At 42.9% G+C, this 11980-nt stretch overlaps 1 protein-coding gene across 1 annotated transcript; it reads right to left on the minus strand.

Moving 5' to 3' along the window:
* Positions 1–1717: 1717 nt before the first annotated feature.
* LOC114436804 (zinc finger protein ZXDC) lies at positions 1718–10880 on the minus strand. The gene is made up of 10 exons (XM_028407272.1): positions 8853–10880; positions 8467–8619; positions 8199–8277; positions 7348–7478; positions 7092–7262; positions 5951–6735; positions 5744–5828; positions 5451–5623; positions 2639–2740; positions 1718–2549 (listed from the first exon to the last, which is right to left on the minus strand). Exons 1-10 carry the CDS (start codon positions 10825–10827, stop codon positions 2463–2465), a joined length of 3741 nt encoding a protein of 1246 aa, XP_028263073.1. The 5' UTR covers positions 10828–10880; the 3' UTR covers positions 1718–2462.
* Positions 10881–11980: the final 1100 nt, after the last annotated feature.

Here is an 11980-nt window from a genome sequence, read left to right on the forward strand (position 1 = left end):
GGCACATAAAAATAGCACTTCATATCTAATCCTGATGTCTAGTACCAGCCCTATAATATAGCATTGTCATGCATCAGAAGGAACCCAGCATATGGTCTCACAATGGGTCTGAGGATCTCATCCTGGTACCCTAATGAAAGTCAGGGTACCTCTGGCTAGCACATGGAGGGCTGTGTGGCCCTCCAAACAAATGCTTCCCTACACTATTATTGACCCACCACCAAACCTGTCATGCTGGAGGATGTTACAGGCAGCAGAACGTTCTCCACAGCATCTCCAGACTGTCACGTCACTGTCACATGTGCTCAGTGTGAACCCGCTCTCATCCTTAAAGATCACATGCCGCCAATGCCGAATCTGCCAATTGCCCTGCACAGTTTTGGGCTGTAAGCACAAGCCCCATTTGTGGACGTTGGGCCCTCTTGCACAGAGGAGGTAGCGGTCCTGCTGCTGAGCTGTTGCCCTTTTACAGCCCTTTCACACCTCCTAGTATCTCCTCCAAGCTCTGAACACTGTGCTGACACACGGCAAACCTTCTCGCCACAGCTCGCATTGATCCTGGATCCTGGATGAGCTGCTACTTGAGCAACTTGTGTGGATTGTAGACACCGCCTCATGCTACCTCTAGGGGTGACAGCACTGACAAAAAGTGAGCAAAACATCAGGGAGACAGGATGAGAACAGAGAAGTGGTCTGTGGTCAGCAACTGTAGAACCTCTCCTTTACAGGGGTTGTCTTGACAATTGCCTCTCATTTCCACCTGTTGTCTGTTCCATTTGCACAACAGCAGCTGAAATTGATTCACAATCAGCGATTTCACCGAAGTGTGATTGACTTGGAGTTACATCGTGTGTTCCCTTTATTTTTTGAAGCAGTGTATTTATACTATGGCGTTATAATGTGTTCTAGTTTGTGTACTGTTAGGTAAAGAGTAATTATTGTGATTAAAACATAGTCATTCCTGTTAGAAGTATTGGTGCAGCATTTGTAATGAAGAGTTTATGTATAGTTTAATAGTCCACCCTAGAAGGCAGTTCAGCAAATTTGGTTTATATGGCAATTACATGTTGAATGTGAGTGTAGATCCAGAAATGGCTTCTTCCCCAGAGCTGTCACAGTCCTGAATAAAACCACCAAGCACACTTTAACTGTCAGGTGCAACCGGTTTCACATCCACATTAACTAGTGGAACACTAAAAGGACCACTACCACTCATTCTCTGCTAGTCTAGCAATTACCACCTAAGGTATAGTGAGTGTACTCTTGTTGCCACATCTGAGCCGTCTACTGCATTTCCTTCCTCTGGTAATGTGTGCTTAGATACTGGGCATACTGTTTCTGTCATTTATATGACACTTGACCATTTGCTGTCCCTGCTCTGCACCATTTACCACTCATTTCCTTATTTTCTTGTTCCCTTATAGTTTGACAGTATGGACAACACACATTATTGTTGTATTTGGGCAAACACATTATTACTTGAACAGTAAATAATAAAAATACTCGAAATAGTAGTCAAAATACCTAAAGTTTCTCACAGTCAGTGTTTCTAGTTGTGTTTTCTTCTGGTTCCATGGACCTGAAAGTGTCATCAGCATGGAAATGTATGCTGTACTTTTGAATAATAAAAGGCATGTATAAAATAAACAGAATCAGCCTAGGGATACAAGCAAAGTTATTTGTTTAAATAAGTAAAACCAAGTGTTTAGTGCTGCACTTTGAAACACACTGATGTGTATACCTTTCTCTTTAGTTATTATATTGGAATGCATCATTAATCAGCTGTACATCTTGAGATGCGGTTGAAACCTGGTATCTGGTCACAATAAAAACAACAACACAGCAAAATGAATCCTCTACACACAATGTTCTGATTGTGCTTTGATTCTTTAGTTGGTCTGTTTGACTCAGCATTGTGGAAACCAGCAGCTAAACAATAAATAAACTGATCCAATTATTACAAGGTAGTTACTGTTACAAACACATGAACAGACAAGTTTTTACCATCGATGCACTGCTGCCATAGAAAGATAAAGATAACAAAATGATGGCAAATAAAGCCACTGGATGCTTGCACAGCATGTCTCTAAGGCAACTGGAGTGTGAACAGCGCACTATGCGTGTATGAGTAGAAATGTGGCACTGTGGAATGAACACCATTACTGTTAAAACCCACAGGACTCAGAAGCTCAAGGATTCTCTGACATGACAGTGCTGTCAGTTTTGATTTTGGTACTACTGGACTTTAAAAATAAATGAATGATTTTTATCTCCTCCTCTCAAGGTGCATTATATGTGGAATAATGTCCATTCCCTGGCAAACTACACTGAGCACATGTCCATGTAGGCCTTCAAAGTCCTGGGCAACCATTTGGATTTTTCCATCTCAGGTATTATTTGCCAATATAAACTGTAGACAGTGGATGGTGTGCAGACCTCCTGACTCTGCTCCAATGTCAAGGTCATTCCAAGTCTTGGAGGTTGATTGTGCTTCCTGTGAACTGGGAGTTGTCAGAGCCATTATCATCCTCAGTCATCACTGAAGGCTCCTGTGATATATAATTGAAAATTGTACACAGATCATAAATCCTAAATACAGAAATCAAACTACTGTACAATAAATAAGACAGTTTCTCACCTGTAAAATGTTGACAGGCAAGTCAACAGTGAGCTGAGAATGAGAGCTGGATGCCTGAGAACTCAGCTGGAAGGCCAGGTCTCCATCACTGGCTGGGTCATCCTGCACATGGACATACACACACTGTGATGCATTGTATACGCAAGTATGTGTACTAGGTCTACTTCAGCTTCTTCTAAATACAGTCAAACTGAATTTGTTTAGAATTTAAATTATAGGTGAGGTAATTGATTTTTACAATTCAAAGAAACATTGATCTTAAATGTAACAGTATGTGGTCTGTCATAAACATCAACATTCAACAAGGCAACCCAAAAGAAAGAAAAACAAGAAAAAAAAGAAATCACACATTTTCTGCAGCATCACAAATTTCCAATGAATAGCTCTTGCAAAATATAAAAACAGCCAAAGTTGCACCACAGTTTTCATGGGAAAATTGCTCTTGGGCTCCCCCTGCATTTTAAGTAATTTGTGGACATAACACATATTACATAACGAGCAGCTTCATCAGTTCTAACTGTTCTAAATGTCTCCATACTTACCTGTGTTGGTCTGTTGGCGCGTCTACTGACTGGGTAACAACTAACGACGGACAGAACCAACCTCACTCCAGATCACATCTGTGACCTGCTGGACCTCTGCTGGACCACAACTTATTTCCAGTATAATGGAAACTTTTATCACGTATAAATATGGTGCTTAGAGCAGCGAAACGTCTTCAAGAAAACTCAGCCAAAGTTGCCTTGCTTCACCCCACCGGAGGAATACACATAACACACATAACCATACCCATGATTCATTTGCCTCAGACACACACTGTGGTACAGGGCACTCATTTCATCCACACATGGTATTGGTATCTAAAACCTCATGCAATTCACCTCTGTACATTTATATCCAATGCTCGCTCACTCATGCTACACAAAAATCCCAGATTCACATCTATCATTCATTCACTCGCTTGCATACACACATTCATTCATACAGTGCAGTGATAATATGACTGTCCACATCAACTGTTTGAGTAAAGCAGTAAGGGTATTTCCCTGTGCTTACCTGTGTGTACTGTCAACTAACAATCAACAGCTTAAATATGAGCATGCAACAGAAGCTAAACAGTCATTTTATCACTAATGAAATGCTTACGGAAGCGGAATGCAGTCTGATATATTATAAAGGCTATTGCACTTTCTTGCTATCAATTCTTTGTTTCCTCCCTCTTTCTTCTTTGCTGGCTCTGTCATAAGGCTGGCCAATATGCCAGTATTAATAGCATTCAATTTGGATATAATTAAAGTTTAATGTATAGTTTTACTCTCCCTCTCCCTTTACTCTTTCCTGTAAACTACTCACAATACAGAAGTACATATGAAAAAAAAAATATTCTATTTAATAAATAATGTATAATTTGTGGTAAAAATAATGCCAAAACCAAATAATTATTTGACTAACTAGAGAACAGCTGTCGAGATATTACAATATGGTACTGAATAGTGAAATTTTCTAGTCACATCTTTGATTTAGCAAAATGCTATGCTAATTATCATTAGACTTTATGCCCTCTGTCAAATCATGAACGGATGAGTTATATCCATATCTAGTTATCCATCCATCCATCCATCCATTTTCAAACGCTTATCCGGGGCCAGGTTACGGGGGCAGCAGTCCAAGCAGGGACACCCAGACTTCCCTCTCACCGGACACCTCTTCGAGCTCCTCTGAGGGGATCCCGAGGCGTTCCCAGGCCAGCCAAGACATAGTTCCTCCACCACGTCCTAGGTCTTTCCTGGGGTCTCCTCCCAGTGGGACATGCCCGTAACACCTTCCCAGGGAGGGCAGTCTTCCAAGGACCCCCACCTTATCGTGGTGGAGGGGTTTGAGTGCCCAGGTGATCCCAGGAGCTATGTTGTCGGGGGCTTAATGCCCCCAGCAGGGTCTCCCAAGGCAAACAGGTCCTGGGTGATGGGTCAGACCAAGAGCAGTCTAAAAAACCCCTTATGAAGAGAACGCTACCAAGGACAGTGACGTCGCCCAGTATGGCGCAACCGGGGCCCCACCCTGGAGCCAGGCCCAGGGTTGGGGTTCGAAAGCGAGCGCCTGGTGGCCAGGCCCGGGCCGGGCTCAGCCTGAAGGAGCGACGTGGGGCCGACCTCCCACGGGCTCACCACTACCACAGTCGAAGGCAGGGGCCTCGGCAACCCGATCGCTGGACACAGAGACTAGCTCATATCTAGTTAGTTATATCTAACTCATTCAAGCAGCTATAGTGACATATGCCTAATGTACTCTGTAAAGCTGATTGTGTGGTCAATTTGTGTTAATGCCTGAAACAAAGCCTTACATTTTGCAGGTGGAGGTGCTATAGATCTACACAGTGTATGGAAGAGGGACCATTAACAGTGTTATGAATTGATACGCCTATAAAATGCTTTCATAGTCGTTATTTTAAGGTAAAAAGAGTATGTAGTATTTAATTAAAAAAATGCAGCAATCTAATCTAAGGGACAAACATTGACATTGGTGGGGATAAAGTATACAATGTTGGGTCCAACATTATAATGACTGACAAGGCTTTGGCGATGCCCCAACTCTACACAACATACTTACCTGCAGCTGATGATACAACAGCACAATTAAATAAATTCACTGATCAGGGCAGATAACATTAAAAATATTAAAAGAATATTTAATGTGAATAAAATGGACCAATATATAAATACCAATACAATCCATCTACCATCTATCTACTGTCAATCAGATCTACACAACAAGTATTTGGAAAGCCTTACAGTGATAAACCTGGGATTCTAACCTGCAGCAGTTGAATCTGAACATACTGGGCCCCAGTTGCATGGTCACGTAGAGTCAGTCCCCCACTAACTGCTGTGGCTCCATCATTGCAATGAGCAGCAGAGAGGGGCAGTGGCACTGGTGCTATAGGAGCCTTGGCTCCTTTACTTTTTTTCTGGCATGAGCCTGAAGTTCCTGAATTGGGTAAAAAGGTAATATAATAATAATATAACTTCACTGATTCTTTTATCTCTGAATGTAGAGTGTAATAATAAAAAAAATAAAAATAAAAAGAATATGATAAATGCATGTTACCAGAAGAGACTGAAGGGCCTCTTTGCTTCTTCTTCTTGGCCAGCTGAATGGCTCTGTAGTCAGTCCTGGCTGAGCCGCCACTCTCCTGATAAATACAATGGGTGCATAATAGGGCTGCATTACTTCCTCCTTTAGCTAAAGCAGGCAGTTATTATCTATAACAATTTTGCAAATTAAAAAAATCAATCAAACTGTGTGGCTGCTCACCAGAAAACTGCTTGGTGACACAGCATTGAGTTCTGGGTCTTTCTGTGGACTGAAACTGCCGTTGTGACTGGGAAAAATGAATTGAGTGAGGACTTTTCCTGCCTCCTGTGGTCCCAGCACCTCTACACATTCTAGTAGAGGCCCTACACCTCCCTGGCCACCCTCCTCCACCACTTTAGAAGGTGAGGCTAGTAGCTCTGTTACAGGGGCCACGGTCAGCGAGGCTGTAGACTCCACACTCAGAGCACTGGAAGAGCTGAATGGATGCTGCAAAGTGGAATCCACAGAAGCACCTGCTCCCTGCATTGTCAGAGCTGTCAGAGTTCCCAAGGCCTCTGGAGTAACTGACTGCACATCATCCAGGTTAAGGGTCCCTTGTGAACGGAGGACATCTCCCACTACTCCCTCAAGACTGTGGTGAGGGCGCATGTCAGCACTGGCTGTCAAGATAAGAGGATCCACAGTCTTGGACAGTGTGGTACTAGCACTGGCACCAAGTGTGGTACCCACTGAGGAAGGGTCGATTGTGAGGATACCTGTGCTGACCAGGGAGAGGTCCATGGTGAATGTGCCATTAGAGCTGCCTCCACCCACAGGAATTCCAACACCGATGCCAGCAGTCGGCACGGTGCCTCCAGGTACAGCAGAGAACAGAGAGCTGAGGTCTAAGTTAGTCAGCTGGTCACCCCCAGCCAGACCAGACCCTGTAACTGTAGTTGGTGTAGAGCTGATGAGCTCACTACTTGGAGTCAGGGTGGGTGTTGTCTCCATTTGGCTTAAAACATCTGGGATGGAGGAAATGGAAAGCAAAATGGAGAGTAAATACGTTTGAGAAACAAAAGCAAATGTCAGACATTTCTATGGAGTTCTATATTAAAATTAAATCATTTTCAACTAAAAAAAATATCCATTGACACTGCTTTTAGTGCCTACATTAATTAACTCTGCACAGAAACAAAAGTGAGTTGTTTAAGTCATTTATCAGGAGGTATCACAGTACTAAACCTCTAAAAAAAATTTTAACTTTTAATTTTTTCATAATTTACTTCGATGCCATGAGCGTATGGAGATGCTACATCTCAAATTTGGGGTTGTTTCTGTTTGTTTTTTTTGTACAAGAATGGTTGCTATAGTTACTAACCAGGACTGAGGTGGTGGTGTTTGAGCATGTGGCTCTTAAGACTGCTGCGGGAGGAGAACTGCTTGGAGCAGTTGGCCACAGGACAATGGGTCCTCAGGGTGCTGGAATCCTGCTTATGCTTTTTGGAGTGGATGTACAGGCTACTGCGTGCTGAGAACTTGGCATTACAGCCTGGGAAACATACAGGAGCCAAATATCTGACAAGTGATTATATGCTCAGAAATTAAAACATCAAAATAATATCTAATTAATGTACCTTCTGCATGGCACTGGAAGGGCTTGGTGCCAAGATGGGTGATACTGTGACCCTTAAGGTGCTCAGCCCGGGTAAAGGACTTCCCACAACCCTCCTCTGTGCAGACAAAGCGGCGGTCATCATCATGTTTTCTGATGAAACATGTGCACACACAAATTAATATAGCAATTAAGAAATACCGAACAGCAAGTCTGAATTACCATATGACAAGAACAGACATCAATTTTTATTCAGCTCCATCAAAACTGAAAATGCACTTAAAATGTGCAAGTACCAAAAACCAAAGTATGACAGTGCCTAATCCATCAAAACGCTATTCTTACTAGCCAGTTAATCCCATTTTGATTAAAGGCAGCAACCAAAGCCTGTGTTTACCTGGCCAATTACAGTGTCCAAAGACACGTGTCTCTAAGCAATCTTGTGAGTGTGGCACTGGTAATTACATTAGCACTCACCATCTAACACAGAGAGATATTCGAGGGTCCTGGAAAACTGTAATTGTGCCAATCCAGGATTTAATGTTACATAGCAAAAACTGCTAGGCTTAAATTTTTAACTGACAATATAAGTAAAGCTACTGCTCAAATAACAAACTATACTTGCATTTTCACACACTCATTATGGACTTGATTGCTTATTGCTGACTTGTGTGGCTGATGAAGTGGCTAGTCAAGCAGACAAACAGGTGCTATGGTTATCTCATCACTGTTAAGGTTTTTCTGATTCTAACATTAAGACCTTCTAATGATTATGTGGTAGATAGATGATAAATCTATCCTTATTGTGCTCAACTTCTTTCAGTCAATTCTTTTTCATAACTCCTATTTCCCAACCTTATAGTAAATACTTACCGTTTATGTCGAAGAAGCTTGGACATACTGGTGAAGGACCAGCCGCAGCCCTTTGAGTCACAGACAAAGGGCCTCTCACCTAGTTACAAGAAGTTACAATTTTATTTTTGTCTAAAACCTATATTACTAAGATAAGAGTTAGTTAACAGTGAAAATACTCAATTCAGACAATACACTTTGTGTATAGGTCAGAATTGAGGCCACCTGCAACCTAGATAGTAGTAAGAACTTGTTTCAATGTCTACATATATATCTAGTATCAGCTTACCAGTGTGACTTCTCATATGGATTTTGAGGCGACAGGCTTTGTCATATGCCTTGTCACAACCTGGGTAGGTGCACGTAAAATGGCCTGTTTCTCTAAAGTGCGTACGATTGTGGGAGAACAGGGCACTGAAGGTGATGAAGGTTTTCTCACAGCCTGAACAGGAATGAAAGGGAAAAAGCTGTAAGACAACTTGTACATGGAAAGCACCAAAATTCCAGTCATTTCTACCAGCAGAATGTTTGGCAGATCAACATGCAAAATGTGGCTTTACTTATCCATTTGGCATAAAGCATTAAAACCAATCTGTACAGTAAATAGGCTAAATTTGGGGCAATCTGTCAGCAAAAAGCAGATTAATGTGTAAGGAAAACATGGAAACTGGATACCTGGGAATTCACATTTGTGAGGCCTCTGTGGCTCAAAGTGGACCCTTTGGTGATTGCTGAGCCGTGTAGCACTGCGAAACCTTTCACTGCAGATCTCGCAGATGAAGGCATTATCCTGCTCATGCACTTTGACATGAGCCTTGAGATTGTACACAGTGGTGAAACATCGCCCACAGCCTTCAAAATGACAGGTATGTGGCCGCTGCTTGTCATGTGACTGAAGATGCCGCTTTAGTTTGTAAGATGTAGCAAAAGCCCAGCCACACCCCTGCACTGTGCATTGATACGGCCGTGGGTCCTCAGCATGGTTGAGAAGATGAACCTTGAGTTTTTGACGAGTGTCAAATGTGCAAGAGCAGCATGGATCAGGGCAGCCAAAAGTTGCCACAGTCTCTTTCTTGGACCTGATCAACGGCACTGATGCCTTGGAGGACAGAGTGCATAGATCAATATCTGTTACAGCACAAAGTGCTCCAGCCTCCCTTTTAACAATAGGACAGGTATCCATTGAAGAGCCAATCTCTGATAGTGTGCAGTCATCAACCAGTGTTAGCTCTGAGTCACTGACAGACAAACCTGGTCTGGGCTCTTCCTGTTGGCTGGAGCTGGACACTGCCAATGTACTGATCTTCCCTATCGATTTAGTACCACTGTCATAGTTGAGAAGAACAATATCCTCGTGGTCTTTCATGCCGAGGTGCTCCTTCAGACTGACCATGTCATCCTCCTTGTGTACATATCCCTCTGGTGGGGCAGCTAGAGTCAGTACTCCGTTTTCTATGGTCACAATGATGCTTTGGTTATTTATTGTGATAGTTCCAGAAAAGGTTTCACTAGCAGGCGGGCTTGTCGAAACTGTGGACGGGTTTGCACTGCCATACAGGCCCGTTGAGCCCGTAATAAAGTCCGATGTGTCAACGGCTTCTGCGATGCCCGCCGTCCCCGAAGTCAAGACACTGCTTTCGTCGAATTGTGACTGCGAAGAGAGCACCCTGGCGATTTTACCCTCCCCGTTTTCTGTACAGATCTGCCCACAAATCTTATCGCCATATTTGTTTGTCAAAACAACGTCTTCAACAGTGTGCTGAAAGGCAGGCTGTTTAACGCTTATAATAGCAGAGTTATCATCTATTAAATTGAAAACATGTTCAGTTTTTTTCAAGGACTGGGTATCAAGACAGTTCAGATTGTCATTAGATTCACAGAGAACAACGCTGTTGCTGTTCCCGTTCCCAACCTCCATGGAGCCACAATAATTTGCTTTCGAGCACTCTGTATTTTTACCCTTTATTTCATCTCTCTCCTGGAGTGAAATATCCGGTCGACGTGTGCTTGCCTCTCCGTTCCCATCCCCTTGCACAACATTTAAAACGACATATAATTCCGGCGTGTTTTTTTCTTCCTTGTTTCCGGGTGCCGCAGTCCTGTGGCTGCCTGTAGAAGCCTTCTTGAAGGGGCCGTCTTCACGCTGCTGCCGTAAAACTGGAAACGGCAACGTTAGCTGCCGTTGGAGCATCGGTTCCTCTTCCCCTTCAAACTGTGGCAGCGCCATTTGCATTACAGTATCCCCGCTCTCTACTCCGTATTTCCACGTTGCTCTGACAAATTCGTGCGAACTAAACACTGCGTTAAGCACATGTTCTCTTTCTGTGTTCACGTTATGCAGTCCGACAGCCGACATGTATCCCGGTAAATAGCTTTTGACCGCTGTGTGCGTTTTGCTGACAGGCGAACGAGCCACTTCGCTGCCATTTTCCGCCTGTAGGCGAAACGGTGATGTTCTCGGCCTGGTGGTGTTGTTGTTGTTGTCACCCTGCAACCCAAACGACTCCAATTGCCCGTCCGTTTCATTGTCGGTGGAAATGAAATGAGATATTGACCCAGTCGCTGATCGAAGTGGCCATGGCGGGATTCTGTGTAGGGCGCCATGTTGAGAAAGAATGTTTTGGGTATCAGAAAGCCCCTGGATTTCCATCTTGGTATCCCTGTAGCAGCGACACGGAAAAGACACGCCCTACTACATGTAGATTATTCACCGCTACGCGGTTTCCAGCAGGCCGAGGCTGCGTTCAGGGTCAATACGGACATTTATAGTTTATCCGAGCTTGGACTAACTGGTTTGATCGGCTAAATTCCACTTTTCTTATTTGCGCTCTACCAAAGTATCACCATGAATTCAGGCATTATTAGGGCCCGAGCACGAAACGTGCGAGAACCCTATTGAAATGCAAGCTTTTATTAGGGTCCGATCGCCCCCTTGAAATTTTCAAAACACCCCTCGCATTTGGCTTAGTTTGGAGTAGGTGCACGAAAATCGGTACACATGTTTATTACGCACCAAAAAGACTCTTGCCACCATGACCTTAACCCAACAGGAAGTCTGCCTGGATGGAAAATGTCGATTTACACCATTGGTATGCGGACGAACTCCTAGGGATTTCGCCCGATTGACTTGAAATTTACTGGAGGTCACCTAAAGGACCTGCTGATCAAAAGTTATCAAAAGCTTTTCTCTAACTTGAAGGGCATGGCCTCGGTGGTTCACCAAATCTGGCAACGATTCATGATTTCACCATGAAATTTCGAACGGCTCTCACGCCCGCATACTTTTTCCAAACATCTTCAAACTTTATGAGCATGATGAGGGCTCCGCCCTGAACGCCTCCATATGTCGAAACCCTGACTTACTCATGGCGCCCCCTGCTGGTAACAGGACATGTACTGTTTAAATTTAAGGAAATTTTAACTTTTTTTTTTTTGCTTTATTTTATTTTATTAAAATTGAATGAAATTCAATTTACACGGAACTCGTTTGAGGAATACAAAATTGCTTGCATTCAAAACAGTACAAATGATAACATTCAACAGTCTATAACAAAACTAAGTTAAAAGAAGAAGAAAAAGAATAAAACAAAAATTTACAGGGGTTGACATTTCAATAAGCGTAAGCGTGTACAAGGATAAGGGAATGTAAAATTAGAAGACAAGTGACTCAGACATTGTTTCATATAAGTCATTAATTGACTGATTTTCCTGTATTAGTGTTTTAAGGGATGTCAAATTTTTAATTTCGTTTTTAAAACCGTTAATGTTAGGCTTGCTGTTGTTCCACTTATTCTTGTGTATAT

This window comes from Parambassis ranga, chromosome 5 (genome assembly GCF_900634625.1).
Source record: "Parambassis ranga chromosome 5, fParRan2.1, whole genome shotgun sequence".
Classification (NCBI taxonomy): Eukaryota; Metazoa; Chordata; class Actinopteri; family Ambassidae; genus Parambassis; species Parambassis ranga.